The sequence below is a fragment of the Zea mays genome, chromosome 5 (genome assembly GCF_902167145.1).
Source record: "Zea mays cultivar B73 chromosome 5, Zm-B73-REFERENCE-NAM-5.0, whole genome shotgun sequence".
Taxonomy (NCBI): domain Eukaryota; kingdom Viridiplantae; phylum Streptophyta; class Magnoliopsida; order Poales; family Poaceae; genus Zea; species Zea mays.
The window spans coordinates 29,267,212-29,290,224 of record NC_050100.1 but is presented as its reverse complement, the minus strand read 5'-3'; the positions used below and the strand labels follow the sequence as shown (position 1 = coordinate 29,290,224).

The 23,013-nt window shown below is 45.4% G+C and overlaps 1 protein-coding gene across 1 annotated transcript; it reads right to left on the bottom strand.

Annotated features, from left to right (window-relative positions):
* Positions 1–16,250: 16,250 nt before the first annotated feature.
* Positions 16,251–18,930, bottom strand: LOC100382117 (uncharacterized). The gene is made up of 2 exons (NM_001174878.1): positions 18,830–18,930; positions 16,251–18,191 (listed from the first exon to the last, which is right to left on the bottom strand). The coding sequence occupies exon 2, from the start codon at positions 17,889–17,891 to the stop codon at positions 16,527–16,529; it is 1,365 nt and encodes a 454-aa protein (NP_001168349.1). The 5' UTR covers positions 17,892–18,191; positions 18,830–18,930; the 3' UTR covers positions 16,251–16,526.
* Positions 18,931–23,013: the final 4,083 nt, after the last annotated feature.

Here is a 23,013-nt window from a genome sequence, read left to right as displayed (position 1 = left end):
GGCAATTCTTGCCTTCTGTCGGGTGGCGCACCGGACAGCCACTGTAGCATGTCCGGTGCGGATCTCCTTCCATTCCTGGCGCAGCCGACCGTTGGAACTTCGGGCTGGTTGGCGCACCGGACCCTGTCCGGTGCCCTCTGTCGACCGTTGGTGTGGGCCACACGTCGCCCGCGGATTTGGCGGCCGACCGTTGCGCTGGTGGCTGCTGGCTCACCGGACAGTCCGGTGAATTATAGTCGTACGCCGCCAAAAACTCCCAAGAGCAGCCAGTTCGCCGGAAGCCAACCTGGCGCACTGGAAACTGTCCGGTGCACCACCGGACAGTCCGGTGTGCCAGACTGAGCAAAGTCTTGGCTGCTTCAAGCCAAGTTCTTCTCTTCTTTTCTTTTCTCTGATTCTAGCACTTAGACAAATATATTAGTACACAAAAACCAATATAGTAAGTCTAGAATCAACCTTCTTGTTGATTTGGACTTCATTCATCATTTGGCATATAATAACACACTTAATATGTGTTGGACACTTAATCACCAAAATATACTTGAAATGGCCCAAGGGCACATTTCCCTTTCAATCTCCCCCTTTTTGGTGATTTATGCCAACATATCAAAAAGCAACAAATAGAAGCGCAACATCAATGCAATTGAGAACAAAAATAGTCTTTTACAAGATTTGACATATTTGGATCGTTCTTTGTCACCACTTGGTTTGTTTTTGCAAATCAAATTCATTTTCCTATCTCTAAGTCGAACACACATGTTTAGGCACAAGGAGAGATAATCCAAGAGTAAAAATGATTAAGAGCCAAAAACTCCCCCTTTTCCCATAGTCAAACATTCTCCCCACAAGCGACCAAATTTTGATAGTAAGAGTATTTTGACAAATCAAAAGTTCTACTCTACTCTTTTTAAAAAATTTCAAGTGGTAGCTGATCCAATTGCTTTGGCCTTATTTTCTCCCCCTTTGGCATTAAGCACCAAAACAGAATCAATCTTGGCCCTTTAACCCCATTGCCTCGCCAAAATTGTCAATTTAGAGCAAAAAGGCAATAGGAGCATAGATATGAACTTGGAGTTAATACCGGAGTGTAGTGGAAGTCTTTGCCTCGTCCAAGTTCACATTTCCCTTTCAGTTCACCTTTGAGGCTATATTAAGTAAACTCAACACAAATGTTAGTCTCAAATGATCAAGTTGTAGCACTTCTCCCCCTAAATATGTGCATTACTCACACATGGACTTGTGAGGTCCGGGGATCCCTTGCACAACTTGAGCACCATAAATAAACAACAAATCTTAAAAATGCATAAAGTAACATGATCAAAGGCATAAAACACATGTATGCTATAGATCAATCCAAGTTACGCGAATCTAAGACATTTAGCTCACTACGCAGCCTGCAAAAGGTCTTCTCATCTAAAGGCTTGGTAAAGATATCGGCTAGCTGGTTCTCGGTGCTAACATAAAACACTTCGATATCTCCCTTTTGCTGGTGGTCTCTCAAAAAGTGATGCCGGATGTCTATGTGCTTAGTGCGGCTGTGTTCAACAGGATTATCTGCCATGCGGATTGCACTCTCATTGTCACATAGGAGTGGGACTTCGCTCAAATTGTAGCCAAAGTCCCGGAGGGTTTGCCTCATCCAAAGTAGTTGCACGCCACACTGTCCTGCGACAACGTACTCGGCCTCAGTGGTGGATAGGGCAATGGAAGTCTGTTTCTTTGAACTCCAAGACACCAGGGACCTTCCTAGGAATTGGCACGTCCCTGATATACTCTTCCTATCAACCTTGCATCCAGCATAATCGGAGTCTGAGTATCCAATCAAGTCAAAGGTTGACCCCTTTGGATACCAGATCCCAAAGCAAGGCGTAGCAACTAAATATCTAAGAATTCGCTTAACGGCCACAAGGTGACACTCCCTTGGATCAGATTGAAATCTAGCACACATGCATACGCTAAGCATAATATCCGGTCTACTAGCACATAAATAAAGCAAGGATCTTATCATAGACCGGTATGCCTTTTGATCAATGGACTTACCTCCTTTGTTGAGGTCCACATGTCCGTCGGTGCCCATTGGTGTCTTCGCGGGCTTGGCGTCCTTCATCCCGAACTGCTTGAGCAAGTCTTGCGTGTACTTCATTTGGGAGATGAAGGTGTCGTCCTTGAGTTGCTTCACTTGAAACCCGAGGAAGTAGTTCAACTCACCCATTATTGACATCTCAAATTTCTGTGTCATCACCCTGCTAAACTCCTCACAAGACTTTTGGTTAGTAGAACCAAATATTATGTCATCGACATAAATTTGGCACACGAATAGGTCACCATCACAAGTCTTAGTGAAAAGAGTTGGATCGGCTTTCCCAACCTTGAAAGCATTAGCAATTAGGAAATCTCTAAGGCTTCCATACCATGCTCTTGGGGCTTGCTTAAGTCCATAGAGCGCCTTAGAGAGCTTACAAACATGGTCGGGGTACCGTTCATCCTCAAAGCCAGGGGGTTGCTCCAAGTACACCTCCTCCTTGATTGGCCCGTTGAGGAAAGTGCTCTTTACATCCATTTGGAACAACCTGAAAGAGTGGTGAGCAGCATAGGCTAATAGAATGCGAATAGACTCTAGCCTAGCCACAGGAGCAAAAGTCATAACCTTTTGCCACAAGTCGAGCCTTGTTCCTTGTCACCACTCCGTGCTCGTCTTGCTTGTTGCGGAACACCCACTTGGTTCCTACAATGTTTTGCTTGGGACGTGGCACCAGGCTCCAAACTTCATTCCTCTTGAAGTTGTTGAGCTCTTCCTACATGGCCAACACCTAATCCGGATCTTGCAAGGCCTCTTCTACCCTGAAAGGCTCAATAGAAGAGACAAATGAGTAATGCTCACAAAAGTTAGCTAGTCTTGAGCGAGTAGTTACTCCCTTGCTTATATCACCCAGAATCTGGTCGACAGGATGATTCCTTTGAATCGTCGCTCGGATTTGAGTTAGAGGGGCCCGTAATGCATCTTCCTCCATAACTTGATCATCTTGTGCTCCCCCTTGATCACATGCCTCTTCTTGATGAACCTGTTCATCTTCTTGAGTTGGGGGATGCACCATCATTGAGGAAGAAGGTTGATCTTGCTCTTGTTGTTCCTGTGGTCACACATCTCCAATTGCCATGGTGCGAATTGCGTCTGTTGGAACATCATCTTCATCTACATCATCAAGATCAGCTTGCTCTCTTGGACAGCCATTAGTTTCATCAAATACAACGTCGCTAGAGACTTCAACCAAACCCGATGATTTGTTGAAGACTCTATACGCCTTTGTATTTGAGTCATAACCTAGCAAAAACCCTTCTACAGCTTTGGGAGCAAATTTAGAGTTTCTACCTTTCTTCACTAGAATATAACATTTACTCCTAAATACACTAAAGTATGAAACGTTGGGTTTGTTACAGGTTAGAAGTTCATACGAGGTCTTCTTGAGGAGGCGATGAAGGTAGACCCTATTTATGGCGTGGCAAGCTATGTTCACAGCTTCCGACCAAAACCGCCTGGGCGTCTTGAATTCTCCAAGCATCGTCCTCGCCATGTCAATAAGTGTCATGTTCTTCCTCTCTACCACACCGTTTTGCTGTGGTGTGTAGGGAGCGGAGAACTCGTGCTTGATTCCTTCCTCCTCAAGGTACTCCTCCACTTGTAAGTTCTTGAACTCGGACCCGTTGTCGCTTCTTATCTTTTTCACCTTGAGCTCAAATTCATTTTGAGCTCTCCTTAGAAAGCGCTTTAGGGTCCCTTGGGTTTCTGATTTATCCTGCAAAAAGAATACCCAAGTGAAGCGGGAAAATCATCAACAATAACAAGACCATACTTACTTCCCCCGATGCTGAGATAGGCGACGGGTCCGAAGAGGTCCATATGAAGTAGCTCCAGAGGTCTTGACGTGGTCATCACGTTCTTGTTGTGATGAGTACTTCCCACCTAATTACCTGCTTGACAAGCTGCACAAGGTCTATCTTTTTCGAAAGATACATTGGTTAGACCTAACACATGTTCTCCCTTTAGAAGTTTATGAAGGTTCTTCATCCCAACATGTGCTAGACGGCGATGCCACAGCCAGCCCATGTTAGTCTTAGCAATTAAGCATGCATCTAGATCAGCCTCCTCTTTCGAAAAATCAACTAAATAGAGTTTGTCGTCTAGTACACCCTTAAACGCTAATGAACCATCACTCCTTCTAAAGACAGACACATCTACATTGGTAAATAGATAATTATATCCCATATTACATAGTTGACTAACAGACAATAAGTTGTATCCGAGCGATTCAACTAAGAACACATTAGATATGGAATGCTCGGATGAAATAGCTATCTTTCCTAGACCTTTAACCTTGCCTTGGTTTCCATCTCCAAAGATGATTGAATCTTGGAAATCTTTGCTCTTGACGTAGGAGGTGAACATCTTCTTCTCCCCCGTCATGTGGTTTGTGCATCCGCTGTCGATAATCCAGCTTGAGCCCCCAGATGCATAAACCTGCAAAGCAATTTAGGCTTGGGGCTTAGGTACCCAACTCTTGTTGGGTCCTACAAGGTTAGTTACAACATCCTTTGGGACCCAAATGCAAGTCTTTTTCTCCCTTGCATTTGGCCCCCAATTTCCTAGCAACCGCTTTCTTATTTTTACATGAAAGTACAAAAGCAGTATTGCAAGCATGGAAAACAGTAGCAGATTCATTATGCATTTTCCTAGGCACATGATGAATAACATTTCCCTTCCTAGGCCTACTTCTACCATGCACAAAAGTAGAACTTGAAGCAATCATAGCATGTGAATCATAAGCATCATAACTCCTATTATAATGAGCATTCCTAGAAAATTTTCTATCATAAATGAATGCATGATTCCTTTGAGTGCTACTAGCCATAGGGGCCTTCCCTTTCTCCTTGTTGGAAATGGGAGCCCTTTGGCCTGTTAAGTTCTTGGCTTCCTTGCGAAAGCCAAGCCCATCCTTAATTGAGGGGTGTCTACCAACAGTGTAGGCATCCCTAGCAAATTTTAATTTATCAAAGTCACTTTTGCAAGTCTTAAGTTGAGCATTAAGACTTGCTACTTCATCATTTAATTTAGAAATGGAAACTAAATGTTCATCACAAGCATCAACATTAAAATCCTTGCATCTATTGCAAATTACAACATGTTCTACACATGAACTAGATTTATTAGCTACTTCTAGCTTAGCATTTAATTCATTATTAACACTCTTTAAGCTAGAAATAGACTCATGACAGGCAGATATTTCAGAAGATAGAATTTCATTTCTTTTAGTTTCTAAAGCAAGAGATTTTTGTACACTAACAAATTTGTCATGCTCTTCATACAAAATGTCTTCTTGCTTCTCTAAAAGTCTATCCTTTTTCATTTAAGGCATCAATTAATTCATTAATTTTATCTACCTTTGCTCTATCTAAACCTTTAAATAAATCGGTATAATCTACTTCATCATCGCTAGAGTCATCATCACTTGAAGTAGTATACTTAGGAGTTTCTCGAACGCTTACCTTTTTCTCCTTTGCCATTAGGTAGGTATGGCGTTCGTTGGGGAAGAGAGAGGACTTGTTGAAGGCTGAGGCAGCGAGTCCTTAGTCGTCGGAATCGGAAGATGAGCAGTCCGAGTCCCATTCCTTTCCGATGTGTGCCTCGCCCTTTGCCTTCCTATAGCTCTTTTTCTTCTCTTTCTTCCCACCCTTTCCTTGTTCCTGGTCACTAGAGTTATCGGGACAATTTGCTATAAAATGACCAGTCTTACCGCATTTGAAGCAGGAGTGCTTTCCCTTTGCCTTGTTCTTGTTAGGGTACTCCTAGCGTCCTTTCAATGTGGTCTTGAAGCGCTTTATGATTAGGGCCATCTCATCCTCGTTTAGCCCGACCGCCTCAACTTGTGCCACCTTGCTAGGTAGCGCCTCCCTGCTGCTTGTTGCTTTGAGAACAACCGGTTGAGGCTCGTAGACGGGTAGAGGGCCATTGAGAGCATCATCAACGTATCGCGCTTCCTTCACCATCATCCGCCCGCTCACAAATTTCCCAAGAATCTCCTCGGGAGTCATCTTTGTGTACCTAGGATTTTCACAGATGAGGTTCACAAGATGAGGATCAATAACAGTGAAGGACCTGAGCATAAGTCAGACGACGTCGTGGTCCGTCCATCTCGTGCTTCCATAGCTCCTGATCTTGTTTACCAGGGTCTTGAGCCTGTTGTACGTTTGTGTTGGCTCTTCTCCCCTGATCATTGCGAACCTTCCTAGCTCGCCTTCCACCAACTCCATCTTGGTGATCATGGTGGCGTCGTTCCGCTCATGAGAAATCTTGAGGGTGTCCCAGATTTGCTTGGCGTTGTCCAAGCCGCTCACCTTATTGTACTCGTCCCTGCACAAGGATGCTAGCAAAACAGTGGTAGCTTGTGCATTTTTATGGATTTGCTCATTAATGAAAATGGGGTTGTCAGTACTATCAAAATGCATTCTGTTCTCAACTACCTCCCAAATACAAGGATGAAGAGAGAAAAGGTGACTACTCATTTTGTGACTCCAAAAAGCGTAGTCCTCTCCATCAAAGTGTGGAGGTTTACCAAGAGGAATAGAAAGCAAATGGGCATTGGAATTATACGGAATACGAGAATAATCAAATGAAAAGTTTGAGTTAACCGGATTATTTTTCTCGTCGTAGTCATCATCTCTTGGGGAAGAAGAAGACTCGTCACTGTCGTAGTAGACAATCTTCTTGATGCGCCTCTTCTTCTTCCTGTCCTTCTTCTTGTGACTCGAGCCAGAATCAGTGGGCTTATCGTCTCTTGGCTCGTTGAAGATGGACTTCCTCTCCTTATCGTTGACCACCATCCCCTTTCCCTTAGGATCCATCTCTTCGGGCGATTAGTCCCTTTCGTGAAGAGAACGGCTCCGATACCAATTGAGAGCACCTAGAGGGGGGTGAATAGGTGATCCTGTAAAAATCAAATACTTGTAGCCACAAAAACTTGGTTAAGTGTTAGTGCACTAGGACCAAGTGGCTAAGGACCAAGCTTTTGTGAAACACAATGGTCACAAAGAAAGACGGCACAAAAGACACGGTGATTTATCCCGTGGTTCGGCCAAGTATAACACTTGCCTACTCCATGTTGTGGCGTCCCAATGGACGAGGGTTGCACTCAACCCCTTTCAAGTGATCCAATGATCAACTTGAATACCACGGTGTTTTCCTTTCTTATACTTTCTCCCGTTCGCGAGGAATCTCCACACTTTGGAGCCTCTCGCCCTTACAATTGATGATCACAAAGAAGCACGGAAGTAAGGGAGGGGAGAGCAACACACACAAGACTCAAAACAAGAGCACAATCACGCACACAAGCCACAACTTGAGCTCACAACACAACTCGAGGAGTTCTCTACTCAAATGGGGCTCAAGTCACTATCTCAAAGAATCGAATGCGCGAGAATGGAGTCTTGGTGATTAGGAATGATCAAGGAATGCTTGGGTGTCTCCTCCATGCGCATAGGGGTCCCTTTTATAGCCCCAAGGCAGCTAGGAGCCGTTGGAACCCAACAAGGAAGGCAATTTTTGCCTTCTGTCGGGTGGCGCACCAGACAGTCCGGTGCACCACCAGACAGCCACTGTAGCATGTCCGGTGCGGATCTCCTTCCATTCCTGGCGCAGCCGATCGTTGGAACTTCGGTAGGGCTGGACAAAATGCTCGCGGCTCGTCGTCTCGCTCGGTTCGTGGCCAGCTCGGCTCGGCTCGGATCGGCTCGTTTGAATTTTTTCGCGAGCTGAGCTAACATCCTAGCTCGGTTCGTTAACGAGCCAGCTCGGTTTGTTAACGAGCCAGCTCGTGAGCTAAACGAGCTATCACATTTCAGCAAAACAAAACTATATACATATCATTTACGTAACAATTGATGAATATGTTATATGTATGTGTGGTGTCTATAACCTATAAATTAAACTAATGATTGATGAATTATGTCTATGTATGAAATTGGTCTATACGAATATAAGTGTGGGTTAAACTGCTGAATATGTGTGTGAATAGTGAATTGATGAGTGATGAGATGTGTTAATTTGGTGTTATATTGATATGGTCTGTGAAACTATGAGTATAATTACTATTTTCTGTTTTAAATTAGTTTGAAATTAACTAGAAATTGATTATTATACACATATTATTTTTTTCTGCTCTGGCTCGCGAGCTAAACGAGCCAGCTCGAGCTCGTAAACGAGTCGAGCCGAGCTGACTCTGTGGCTCGCTACCTTAACGAGCCGAGTCGAGCCAGCTCGTTAGCTTAACGAGCCAGCTCGAGCTCGAACGAGCCGAGCCGAGCTGGCTCGATATCCAGCCCTAAACTTCGGGCTGGTTGGCGCACCGGACACTGTCCGGTGTACACCGGACAGTTCGGTGCCCTCTGCCGACTGTTGGAGTGGGCCACGCGTCGCCCGCGGATTTGGCGGTCGACCGCTGCGCTGGCGGCCGTTGGCTCACCGGACTGTCCGGTGTGCCACCGGACAGTCCGGTGAATTATAGTCGTACGCCGCCAAAAACTCCCGAGAGCAGCCAGTTCACTGGAAGCCAGCCTGGCGCACCGGACACTGTCCGGTGCACCACCGGATAGTCCGGTGTGCCAGACTGAGCAGAGTCTTGGCTGCTTCAAGCCAAGTTCTTCTCTTCTTTTCTTTTCTCTGATTCTAGCACTTATACAAATATATTAGTACACAAAAACCAATGTACTAAGTCTAGAATCATACCTTCTTGTTGATTTGCACTTCATTCATCATTTGGCATATAATAACACACTTAATATGTGTTGGACACTTAATCACCAAAATATACTTGAAATGGCCCAAGGGCACATTTCTCTTTCACTTATATATCCCCTGTCTTTGAGACTGCAGGTCCAGATCAGATGGGACAAACTATCTTTGTGGAGGAGGAGCATGACGACGCAAACTAGGGTGATCCCAAGCTGACTCCACCGGTTGTCCCAGTCGAGCTTGCTTCCACTACTTCGGCTGAACGACCCGACCCTGCTTCTTCCACCACTTGGGGTCCGCTCGAGCTAGCTCCTGCTGAGACTAGAGGAGCTGAGGTTGATGTTGAGGGGGAGGCTACCTCTTCGAGGATGGCTCCATAACATGTTTAGCGCAATCACCCTCCTCAACAGATGATTTATGAGATTGATGAGCAAGTCACTCATTCCATATATCAACAGATGTCTCATTTTACTCACTCAGCTTTTGTTGCTTCTTTTGAGCCCCGGGATGTTGGACACGCTTTGTCTGATCCTAACTGGGTCAATGTTATGCATGAGGAGCTTGAAAATTTTGAGAGAAATCAGGTTTGGGTTTTGGTTACACCTCCTTCAAACTGCCATCCCATAGGTAAAAAATGGGTTTTCAAAGACAGAGAGTGAGTATGGGTTGGTAGTGAGAAACAAGGCAAGATTGGTAGCCCAAGGGTTTTGCCAAAAAGAGGGTATAGGTTATGACGAGACCTTTGCCCCTGTTGCTCGTTTAGAAGCCATTAGAATCCTTTTAGCCTTTGCTGCTTCAAAGGGTTTTAATCTTTTTCAAATGGATTACAAAAGTGCCTTTTTGAATGGGTATATAGAGGAAAAGGTCTATGCGAGGCAACCCCCTAGTTTTGAGAGTTCCAAGTATTCAAACCATGTTTTTAAACTCCAAAAAACTCTGTATGGTTTGAAACAAGCCCCTAGAGCCTGGTATGAGCATTTGAAATCTTCCTTGCTTATAAAGGGTTTTAAAATGGACTCTGCGGACAAAACCCTTTTTCTCCTCAAGCATGGTAGTGGTACCCTTTTAGTCTAGATATACGTGGATGATATTATCTTTGTTGGCACTTATCATGCTCTTATTCCCACGTTTTTAGATCTTATGAGTAGGGAATTTGAGATGAGCATGATGGGCGAGCTAAACTTCCTCGGGTTGCAAATCAAGCAGACCCAAGAAGGGACCATTTTGCATCAAGGCAAGTACACAAGGGACATCCTGAAAAAGTTTGACATGGGCGAGGCCAGGCCTCGTTTAATGCCCATGTTGTCACACCCGGTTTCAAAAGGCAAACCGAATGTGAACCATGTATATGTCATGATCAGAAATTCATGTACACAGCGATTACATAAATGTACATCATTGCACAGTGCTCGAATAATAACATAAAGAAGTATTAATTTATTACATCATGATGTCAGAGACATCCACAATCATCAACTTAACGAGTAATCAAAGTGATAAAGCAAAACGCTGTAAAGATAAGGCCTTCACAGGAAGCTGACTAGGGGTTGCCACTAATCTAGTCTAGAACTCCTCGAAGTCGTGAAACTCCTAAAAGTCCTCCGCATTGCCATCATCTTCTCCTGGGCAGTGGTTACAATGTGGATAACCTGGTGTTTTGTGTTTAAGCAAGGGTGACTACACATCAACGTACTCAGCAAATGTCTCGTTTGGCTGAAGTGGACTAGCTGTATGAGGTTAGGTTCAAAACAGTTTTTTTAGTTCGTCAGGAATTTATTATCAGTATAAGTGAACTTTTATCATAGAACCCAAGTTGTTATCCCAAAAAACACCTCCTCAAAGAGAAAAATACCAGAAACCATAAGTATAGCCATCATCATTAAACCATCATCATAAATTATCTAGAGTATCTCTAATCAAAGATGATCCCAAGGCTGCTCTTAACCGTGAGCACGACTGATATACCAGTTTCTAACCCTCTGCAAAGGTCGCACACTTTACCCATGAGTCATGATCCCTTTTTGCCATAGGTCGATCAAGCCCTTAAACACTCCCAAGGTGAGTCGGCAAGGTTTCACTATGTAACATTTACAAAGATTCCCCTGATGTGTAGCCGCTAATTAGGTTTCGCCAGTTGTACAAACATAGTACTCCTCCCTAAGGGGTGACTAACAAAACCAAATCGAATGAACCCAGCAGCCCACCCTTAGCAAAGCAAGCACTATGCCCCAACCCCCATTGACGGCACAATGACAAAGTAAACTACAGTCCAGATTCCTATAATTAATTAGCTAAGGGTGTCCCATACCACCCTCATGGTTGCACTGTTTTCCCGGGTTACCTCTCAACGAACAAGTACTTACGGAGAGGTAATCGGGAAACAGCCCGAGCCCCTTAAAGTGTCACAAGTTCATCGTCATATCCAGAATAAGGGCCTGCTTGTTTACCCCCCAGATTATATAATCTTGATTAAATAATCCTAAGAGGCAAATAAATAGTCCAGCTTATTTGCCTAGATTATATAATCTAACCCCTTGGATTATGATAATCCATAAGCAAGTGAGGAGGTGCTTATTTCAGATTATTTTTTTCCCACTTCCCCACTACCCTTTCAAGTTTCCTAGAAATTACCCACCAATGCCATTATAATCCACCGAATCGTTTTTGCGCCTATCCGGCATAGCGACCAGCAAATCCAGCATAATTCCTCCTCGACTCCTCCTAACCCTAGCCGCCAGGCTCCAGGTGCCCTTGTCTGGTTCGACCTAGTACAAATATAGAGGGCATTCTTGTCTTCCTCATACAAAAGAATCATATTAACAACTCAAATAATCTGGGTAAACAAACAGGACTACTCATATTATATAATCCAGATTATATAATCCTCCAAAAATAATCCAGATTATATAATCCATGGGGGTAAACAAACAGGCCCTAAATCATCATATCATAAAGTATTTCTCATCATGTTCATTGATTAAGGTAAAGCACTAGCATGATATTGATCATAATAGCCCAATCCCGAAAAGGTAATCAAGGACAAGATAAGCAGATTCTAGTAAATCCTTAGGTTGATCATAGTATGCAGGAGAGTGAATTATAAAGTAAGTAGGACATAATGGGTTAGAGGACACTTGCCTTCACCAAGCTCCTGCTCGGGGACTTCTCCTGCAACTCCCTCAGGAAACGCAGACTGCTCATTGTCTACGTGAAACAATCATTCATTCAATACACTTGGGGAATAGCAAATGAACAATACAACAAACATACACAACAGAGTAATCACAGGTTCAACAGAAGTAACAGTAGCTAAGGGGTTTCCTATGTTCATTAACTAAGTCTGTATTTTAGCCTCATTATATAAAATTAGTTATCAAGGGCTATAGGCGCGTTGGCGGGATCAAGCTAGGTGGCTAGGCCGCACTGGGACACGTGGGTTGGCCGCGCCGGGACGAGCACAGTCGTGCCGAGGGTGGACACAACATGCCGAGGGCGGGCACCACCACACTGAGCATAGAGAAGAAATGGATATGGGGGGTTAGACAACGGGGATTCTCGTCTCGGCCGAGTGCGCAGGGCAGGCACGGGCGGATGATGGATTCTACGCCTCGCCCGAGGGCGTAATGCGGGGCCCGGACGGCTGACAACTTCTTGCATCGCCCGAGGGCATGGTGTGGGGCCCAGGGGCAAGGATGCGGGCGCAGGCGCGGTGGCTGGGCCGTTAAATCTTGGGCGGGTGGTTAGGTTTAGGCTCGGTTAATTAAAATCCAAATGTTGGATCTAGGGTGAATGGCAGGGATCGAGGCAGCCGGCTCCAGCGTTCTCCCACGGCCATCCGAGACGGCTCTGCCCGCGATCGCGGTGGGTAACTCGCCGAAGACAAAGGAAGCGGAGGTTCCAGGGGTCTTAGGGTAGTCGGGGTGGTCTAGGGAGGTTGGGGAGGGTTCGGGGAATTTAGTGGCGAGGACCAAACCGCGGTGGGAGCACCAGATGTTAGAGATCTACGATGAGGCGGTAAGGCGGTGGTGCTAGCAGCTCCGACAAGCAATTGCGCATGACAGGGAGCAAGGGAGGGGACCAGAGGGAGTAGGGAAGTTCCTTACCTCAAGGCAAGACTCAGGATCCCCTTGGAAGCGGCAACAAGAGGGTGGTGGCTTGGAACGATGGCGACGGCTCCGGGACTGCACAGGGAATAGATTAAGTGAGAACATGGCGGAGAGGTCGGGAAAAGGGGAAACCGAGGCGGCTTCCCGGTGCATCGCACTCAGGCGGAGCTCACCATGACAAAGGCGACATTAGAGGCTCAACGACGATAGCGGAATGGCCTTCCGACGGTGGCGGCGCTGCTGGTGCTTAGGGTGGGGAAAACGGACAGGGATAGTGCAAATGTGGAGCGGGGGCGCTGGAGGTCCAAGGCCTTCACTTGAAGCCCGAGCAAGGCGCGTGGGACGGGGGTCGTGGTGTGCGAGCAGCGGTTATTCAGGACTTTCTCCCCACCACATCACAACACAAAGACCTAAATCTAGCGGCCGACCTTCCGTCCGCTATCTGCGTCCGCCCCTCGCTCCCGCGTCACTCGGAGACTTCCGTGTCGTGGTAGTTGACGACTTTGGGCCAGCCATAGCACCATCCGCCGCCATCATCCGCTTGTCATCGCATCTGCTCCTCTTTGGCCACGGAGATGTGGCTGCACCGTCGTGTCATGTGTTGCACAGGCACCGTCGGCGACATGGGAAGCAAGAAGGTGGTGGTGAAGGCCCAAACAACCGCTTTGACTGTCACTAGGATCTCAAACATGTAGCATTCAGCTTCTTGAAATTTGCCACGGTCATCTAAGCCGCGGTCGCCCGAAGTTCCTGGCATAGGGGGCCTTCATCGACCTACACCTGACTCGATGGAACTCTACTCGCAAGGAAGGAGGATTGGAGCCTACACGATGTGAGAGGAAGGAGAGAAACAGTTGGGTAACAGGCCTACTTTTTTGTTTGTAATTGAAAGAAACGAGTTTAAGTATTTTTTTATATGTACGGTTACTAATTACTAGTTCAAAACACAATTTACAATCTAAATTTTGAACGCAAAAGAAATTAAAATTACGATTTCATGTGAAATAGCAAACAAAATAATATAGTTAATGAATTTTGTTAACACTGTAGATATAGAGGAACGAATTTAGGGAACGTTGTTAGAGATGAAGAAAATATAGATGATGAAATTTTTTAGAGGGTACTGTAAAGGACACAGAATATTCCTTTAGATGATGGAATTTATGGGACGTTGCTGGAGATAGTTTTAATTTTCTTAGCTGGTTACCATGTAAATAGTGTAAAATAACTTCTAGTAGCCTCTCTTAATCTGATTTGTCTCTTCTAGATTTGAATCCTAGCTTCGCCCCTGTAAGGGAGGGCCGGAGGGGGCGACGGTTGTACCTAAGAGAGATTTTGAGAAGAAACTAGGGTGTGACGAGATAAAGAAGATTTCAGATTTATGTTCCTTCTCTAACTTTTGACCAAAAGAAAATACACGTGTAAGAAAATTCTAGGATTTGAATCCAAGCGGAATGCAAACAAGGCAAACCAAAATGAGATTGAACTCAATATTTGAAATCGACATTTGATTTAGTCGAGCCTAGACGAATTTCGCCGCTACCCGAACATTCGTCTAGAAAACAACTCAACTAAAAATTTTACGTCTTGTTTTTCTTATATATGGAACGTGATCGGATTTATAAACTCGAACTCTTTCTGAAATCGCATTCACATACTCGATCAACCAGAACATCACTGGACTCAACATTTCGAAAGATTACTAAAGTCTGAACTTTGAAACATTTGAATTAGCCCAGATAGATAAAGATGAAAATGATGTCGAACTCAAGATAGACGAAAAAGATTAAGACATAGAGACCGTAATTATCACCGATATCTCGTACTTAAATCGAGAGTCGCTGTCGAATGGGAGATAAACACCTAGGGTGTTACAAAGAAAGACTTTAAAGAAATGATGACTCAAATGCTATCCAATCCTGCTCCTGAAATGATGCAGCAATTGGCGAGTGCAATGTATGTTCAACAGTTGACCACTCAAGATCCCCAGATGCAGTTAGTTCCAACAACACAACAGTTGGGAACACATTATGGAAGGTCGGTCAAGCGGTGGGGATAGAGGGGTGGCTTTGGGGTCCTGGCGGTAGTGGAGGCAACCGGGAAGGTAAGGGTAGGGGAGCTCGATCGCCGAAGTTATGGAACATGGCGGCGAGCTCAATTGCCGGAGAGAAGGAAGCCAGCGATCGAGAGGAGAGAGGGGAAGGGGGAGCCCGCCGCGGCACGGTAGGGCCTCACTAGAGATCCGGCGACCTAGGCGGCATGGTAGGGCCTCATTAGAGATTCGGCGACCTAGGTCCACGGTGGTCGTGGGGGCGATGGGAGGTGCTCGAGGCGAGGACTAGGAGGCGGCGAGGGAGATGTCCAACACGGGGAAGATGTTGGGGGGAAGATGATGTTGCGGGCGTGTACAGAGCTATGGGTGGTTGTGCATGCCGGGCTAAAAGCCAGTCTCTGTCACATCACATGTTTGCGCACATGTATGGAGTATTAAATATAAACAAAAAATAATTAATTGTATAGATAGACGATGTTGTGCGAGACGAATTTTTAAGACTACATAGTCCAAGATTTGACAATGTAATGCTATAGTAAACATGCACTAATGATGGATTAATTAACCTTAATAAATATATATATTGTAAGTAGCGTCCATCTATGTAATTAATTTTATAAATAATTAATATTTAATGTTACTGAAAAGTAGTTGGTGCAATCAAACACCCCCTTAGTCGAATTTAAGGCCACTTCGGAGCACAACAAATTTGCTAGATTTGTGTAGGAACTTCATGAGATATTAGTTTATTTTTGCAGGAAAAACACACAAAAAAACAGAAAGGAACCCTTAGTTGAATCTAAGGCCACTTTGGAACGCGAGAATTTCACTGGATTTGTGTAAGAATTTTATGAGAAATTGGTTTGTTTTTGCAAGAAGAAACACAAAAAATAAAAAAGAATCATATAATCTAAAGAAGCCCTTAGTATCTTGCCGTAATCCAAAGAAGCCCTTGGTACCTTGGCAATGGCAAGAGTACACCTTCTAAAATATATCAGGATTGAAGGACAGAAATTTTCCCTAACAACGAATAGACTTGCTCAATTTCGGCAGCCCAGCACGCAGTAAAACAACAATACTTGCAGCCTGCAGGCAGGATTTGCAGGAATGGGACTCGGCCGTCCCTATCTGAAGAGACACTCAGACTTCTAGCTCAATCAAAACATCGCCACATGCATCTTCCGTTATGAGAACAGAAGACTCACCAGTACCAACACATGATAAGGATTCCATATAAGTTTGATATAAAATCTCATCAACCCTTAAAATACTATAAAACAATGCAATAAGAAAGTGCAACACCCCAAAAGGTTATAAAAAACACATCCCAAGCAACTATAATATATAGTGGCAGCCCACAGGAACATAATAAACCGTGACATCCAAACACAAAACGGACTGACACCAAACGCAGCCAACCACATAGGGTATGCTGCGCGGCACGACAATAACAGTTTTTAGACATCGACACCAGACCGACTGACACCAAACGAAGACTGACATCGATGACACCAGACAAGCAAAATAAACTTATTGAATTAATATTATCAAGTGAAGCCATGAACAGTAGAGCAGCATCGCCTCTTCATTCATCGCCATCCTCGTCGTCAGACTCGGCGCTCTGGAGCCACTCGACAAACGGCTTGGCATTCTTGACGACCTGGGAGTCCTTTCCAGCTGCGACAGCAGCGTTGTACCAGTCCACAACGGTTTCCTCCTCCAGGATATCTCCGTCGTACAGGGCTTTCAGGACAACTGGGACCTCCTTCAGCGCCTCGGGGTTGCACTTGCTGCCAAAAGCCTCGATGGCTTGAACCAGCAGGGTCTGGGCACCCTCATCTGGCACAGCAACTGCAAGGTACTTCTTGTTCTTCACGACCTCCTTTGCAAATCCCTTGCCCACACCGTCAAAGAGAGCCTCGAGGAGAGCATTCATCACGTCCTGGGAAGGAAGGGTCGAGGAGGCCAGCATAGCCTTGAGCTGGGTAGGTGTGGGAGCACTTCCCAGGCTAGCCTTGATGTCTCCAATCAGTTCTTTATAGGGACTAGGCTTAGTGACGGCAGGCTTTTCATCAGGTATTTCTTTTGCTGAACCATTAGCAGTGCCATCTTTGTGGGTTGCATGTTTCTTCTTCTCAGTCTCCTCAGTGGACAGCATCACCATTTCAGCGGTTGCTGCACTCAGCTGCTCCTGCATACGCTGCTTCGCAGCCTCAATAGAAGTGTCAGTCTGCCACTGGACATCATCATCATCCTCTTCCTCGTCCGCAGCTGCATGGTCACCATCACGGCTGCGAGTTGGAGAGGTTGAGTGGTCCTCATCAGAGCCACCAGCAGTAGCCTTCTTCTTTGAACCCTTGGCAGTAGACTCCTTGGAAGATGCACCCTTCTTCTTTGCATCCTTCTTCAGTTTCTTCTGCTCCTCATCAGCAGCCTCACCTTCCTTCAGGCGTTCCTTCTCAGCTCTCCTCATGGCCTTCTTCTTGTCTTTTCCTCCCTTCTTCTGTTCTGGTGGGTTTTTCAGGATGAAGGTTGTGAGCTTGTCCCTCATGTCAACATCTGAGACAAACCCACAGGCTGCACATTTCAGTGATAGCATCTGAGTCTTTGATATGAGAATCTCAGTCTCAGGATTCCCACACCCATAACACTGGACATACTTCTTGATGAATACCTCAAGGAGACCAGCCAGCTTTGCAGTATCATGAGCCCCATTAACCAAGGAAATCCCTGTCTTCTCATCAAATTTGGACTGTGCACCAAGCTCACATCCAAAGTATTTGGTTGTATAGGAAGCAGGCCTGGCAAGTGCTTTTGCTATGTCAACCATGTTCACAATATTTGTCTTGATACCATTACCACGACCTTCTATCTTGGTAATCATTCTGGGCATCTTGTACCTGTAGAAGGCATCATCCCTGTTTGAAGCACCAATGTTTTGCAGTGCCATCTTGGATAAAGATGTATTAACTAGATGCTATCAGGTGTGACAAAGTCCTGAATCAAGAGTGGCTGCTGATCTTTCGAGAAAACCAAGCCGGCTCTGAGCACTAGCGAATGACACCTCAGAACAAGGAAACCGGATGGGCTCTTGATGCATGCAGTGGAGCAGAAACTTGTGCCTTTTCCTCGTCGCGCAAGAATACTCTCCCAGCAATCCCAAATAAAGCAAAGATTGTTCAGACATAAAAGAAGCAGCGACTCTTAAACCCTCCACTTTGTCAGATTGCAGCAAAACAGTTGCTGCTACCTGGTAAGCACAAATAGAGGATATAATATCAGAAAGAGATCATACAGAACCAATGTGGATGAGAACATCCAAGCTGTGAAAGTTCAATTGTAGGACGGACAACATATAACATCATATGGCAGAATAACTAGTAATATGAAGTGTGAGCAAATGAGCAATTCAACGATATCACCCATAACAGAACTTTCATGTACCTACCCCTACCCAAATAACTTGCAAACAAAGATAATATGATTTGGTTCAAAGGATACATGGAGATCATATCTTTCATCTATTTCATCTTATTTTGCACCAACTAAGAAAAGTGTATCTATCTATCCAAACATACCCAAAATGCGAATATAAACAAATCTGTTATACATGCACAGTTGGGGAAAAAATAATCCGCATAAATAAACCAAAATCTGACAAAAAAAACGAATACGTGTGTTGCGTGTTACCCAGCAAACCCTAATTAAATCCAGTTAGATTCCTTACGGATACCCAAACCCTAGGTGGTGTTACCAAACAAACCCCAATTAAAACCTAGTCAAGGTTCCTCAGGAATACCCAAATCTTGTCTAGATCCGAAACCACGCTCTGGATCAGGGGCGGACGGCATCGCACAGCAGGAAGGGAGGACCAGGGGGAGGGAATACCTGGTGGTGCTCGTAGTCGTAGTCTCCTCCGGGTTGCGGCGCGGCGAACAGATGCAGGGGACCGGCCGCGGGGGAGGCGAGTTCAGGCGGCGGGCAAGGGTCGAGCAAGGTTAGAAGGGCTAGCAGCTCGTTTGGTTGGAGGGGAATTAGTAGGAGGGCATGGGTAGGTTAAGAGGAAGGGCAGGGGGAGTTCCATCCAAAGCGGAATCCTACCGTCGCACGAATCTCGAGGCGAGCTGTTAAACCACCACTATCTCGCGTGTTCCTTCTGAGATTACAACGGGCTCCAAGTCCAACCAAGCAATTGTCATATTGCCATTGTAATGCTGGCAGGTTTGAACATTTGGCATTGGCTTCACTAATCGTCATTATGGGACTTGTCGTTCCCATAGTGCCCCTGTTAGTTATGTCCCTCGCCACCGTCCGTTAGGTGCCGAGTGCTCTCCTCTATCTGTTCAACTCTTTCCCTGCTGTCTCCTCTCTCCTCCCCACCGCCATACATCTTCTTCCTCAACTCCGGCGTCAGTTCCCTGGCGCTCCTGTTGTCCGTCCATCTCGGTGCTGGAGATTCGTTGACCCATCGCAATCCCTACTCCGCACTCGCTCAACTTATTTGTTTGTGTGGTGCTTTACAACGTAAGGAGTCATTTTCTCGTCCAAGTGTCCAACTGTTATGGGCCCTCTTCAATCGGTGCCAGCAAGAATTATACATAAATATCAGCACACGAGTAACACTTTGCCTGTGGACTTTGTCTTTTGCAGGTGAATGCATTCCCAATCACTGTTGTCGGTGTTTCGAATCTAACTTTAACGAGTAAATTTGTTTGTGCGTATTTTGGGTTCCGGATGTTGTGCACAGAGGGCACGAGGTTTATACCGGTTCGAACAAAACGTCTCTACATCCAGTCTTCGGTGGCTCACGCTATCGACAATGTTGTTGCTCAATACTCATAGTAGAAGTTACAAGCGGGCGAGAGAGGATAGAAGAGCTCCCAAGTTTCTAATGTGTGGCTAGACCTAAGGACTACGGGACTAGAGCTCTCTGCTTGTCGTGGTGGTTTGCTCCTCGGCTCCGGTCTCTGTGATCCTCCGGGTCTTCTGGTTCGTCTATTTTAGGGAGTCCGAATGGATCCTTTGGACAATGTTTGTTGAGATCGGTATAGTCGACGCACATGCGCTAATTAACTTTATTCATTTTGAGTATAAGAACAGGATTTGCAAGCCACTCGGGGTGTAGCACTTCTCTAATATAAAGTCTGCTGCTACTAGGCGGGCCAATTCGGCTCGTATAGCTTCTCTCTTGTCACGTGTGAAACGACATAGCTTTTGACGGATCGGTTTTGCTTGAGGATATACCTTTAGTTGGTGCTCTGCCAGCCCTCTTGGGATTCGGGGCATATCTGCGGGTTGCCATGTGAATACGTCTCGGTTGTCTTGCATGAAATGGACGAGCGCACTTTCCTATTTGGCAGTGAGGCAGAAACTGATGATTATTGTCTTGCGCTCGTCGGAGAAACCAAGGTTAGCCCTCTTGGTTTCTTCGGACGACCGCATAGTGGTTGCAGTGGATGCTTCGTTTGTGGGGATTGTGAGGTTATCGCCTCTTGGTGTGTCGTCACTCGGCGTCGTGGGTGCCATTGAGGGTCCAGCTGCAAGTGCTGTCTGGATGGCTCCTGGAAAGTATTCTACAGCTCCCTAGAAGCCAGCTCATACGGTGATGATACCCTGGGATCCAGGCATGTTGAGTATCATGTACGGATAGTGTGGGATTACCATGAATTTGGCCAGCCTTGCCCTCTCGATGATGGCATTGTATCTGCAGTCGAACCGAGCTACCTCGAAGCGTAGGAACTTGGTCCAGTAGTTGTCTGGAGCGCCAAAGGTGACTGCCTGACTGGCATGAAGAGGTGGCCCAATGGGTATTCCCCTTCAGTCGGATACGATTCCGAAGAAAGAAGTGTCCGGTTAAATGAAAAGAGACGAGTCAACGTGTATTACCCTTCAATTGATACAATGTAGTTTTTCTATCATATATATATATATATATATATAACTTTTTATATTTTCCATTTTTTAAATTTTGGACAAAATTTGAAAAATTACTGGTGAGAAAACGAACCCGGTGACCAACGGTTTCGGCAAACCGCCTGGTTTAACGACGGCTACTAGAGTTTCTCAGCGGTACGTTTAATATTAGCCTACTTAGTCTTTCGTAGGATTTTTTAACAACACTCGTATCTATACCACTATATAATCTACCATTTTAAACTTTTCGAAACCCACTCAACCAAATTACCGCCACACCTATAACCTCTACTAAATCCATCAAATAAAGTGCACCTCGACTTAACACACTATCAAAATCAACGATTCATCGCTGAATAACCCACTATTCCTAACTTACTCAAATCCATGGACAAGATTATTTAGACCATCATTCATCCCTTATCCCTAGCCTTCCCCCATGATACTGCATCGTCAACCTCCCCTAATGCCCTCTCCCCGCGTCGTTGTCGGCCCTTACACTCACTCGTGCCACTGATACCATCAAACTCTCCCCTCACGCGCCACTGTCACCTCGACCGATTTTTTTTGTATTTTGGCCCTTTTTCGGAAAAAAAACACGTTTGGATCCTAGAAAATTTTAATTGCATTTTTGGACCCTTTGCTCGGCGCCATAGCCTATGGCGCCGAGGTACGTGCTGCGTTGGCACAAACTGGACGCCGTGGCGTTGACGTGGCACCGAGCTCGGCGCCACAGATCTTGGCGCCGAGCTCGGTTGTGTTATCAACTGTTTTGTTGCAAAAAAATAGCACCAAGCCATTTAGCTCAGTTGGTGGAGCACAAGGTTTTAAACCACGAGGTTTGGGGGTTCGAGCCCTACACTCATCTAGATTTTTTTATCTTTTAAATAACTCATTTTTTTAAAATCTGGCTGTTGGACGTCATCTTCTCGGCCACCATGAGGCCCTTGTAGCTCCGTATCTCCGCCCATTTCTCCTTCTCCAGCCTTTCCATCTCCTCCTTCCGTTTCTGCCAATCCAATCAGTGATGACCGTCGTTAGATGCATGGCCGCGCTGTCAGCAATGTTAACTGAGTATATCTTCTCTTTCAGCTGCATCTTCCTCTCGGCCTTTTCTGCTGCATTTGATGCCTCTTTCTCGGCTGCACACGAGCGCGAGGGGAGAAAGATTATTAATCAACTGATAATAATTAAGCATGATATGCACGGCGTACGTGCATGGGCAGATCAGCGTATCTGTGTGTTAGTAATTAAGCACCTTTCAAGTCTGGCGCCCGGCGTTCTACCCGGGTTTTATTCAGCCTGTTGATGATCTCGTTACCCGGGTTTTTTGCTACATAATTACGTATAGCACATGTGTGTGAGTGTATAGCAAGGAATATTGTCGATCAGGCGTGAGTATTATTTGCTAGCTACAGGCGCAGGATAACCTAATTAAGGAACTCCAAAAGGATTCAAACATGTCCAGCCAATACACGACGCTAGCTGCTAGCTAGTCCTAATTTTTCTTTAAAAAATAATATCCCCAAGATGCTTTTCCAGCGTGGCATATGACGCAAAAGGTTGGATGCAATAATGCAAGGCATATATAACATTTGGACATGATTAAAGTGCTGAAACAATCAGACCAGTGGTCGTCGTCGTCTGTCGATCCAGATGATACACACACCTTTGGCACCTTCGTCTCCGATCCATTTACAATATTAACAGCCGTTGGGTGTTATTTTTTTCCCCAATTCGAACCCCAACTTTACATTATTTGAGGAGACTGGTTTAAAAAAATCTGGGCGAGTTATTTAAAAGATAAAAAAAAATCTAGGCAAGTTATAGGGCTCGAACCCCCAACTTCATGGTTTAAAACCTTGTGCTCCACCAACTGAGCTAGATGGCTTGGTGCCATTTCTTTGCAACAAAACTGTTGATAACACAACCGAGCTCGGCGCCAAGATCTGTGGCGCCGAGCTCAGTGCCACGTCAACGCCACGGCGTCCAGTTTGTGCCAACGCAGCACGTACCTCGGCGCCATAACCTATGGCGCCGAGCTGTGTTACCTCGGCGCGCATAGGCTATGGCGCCGAGGAAAGGGTCCAAAAATGTAATTAAAATTTTCTAGGGTCTAAATGTGTTTTTTTTCCAAAAAATGGCCAAAATACAAAAAA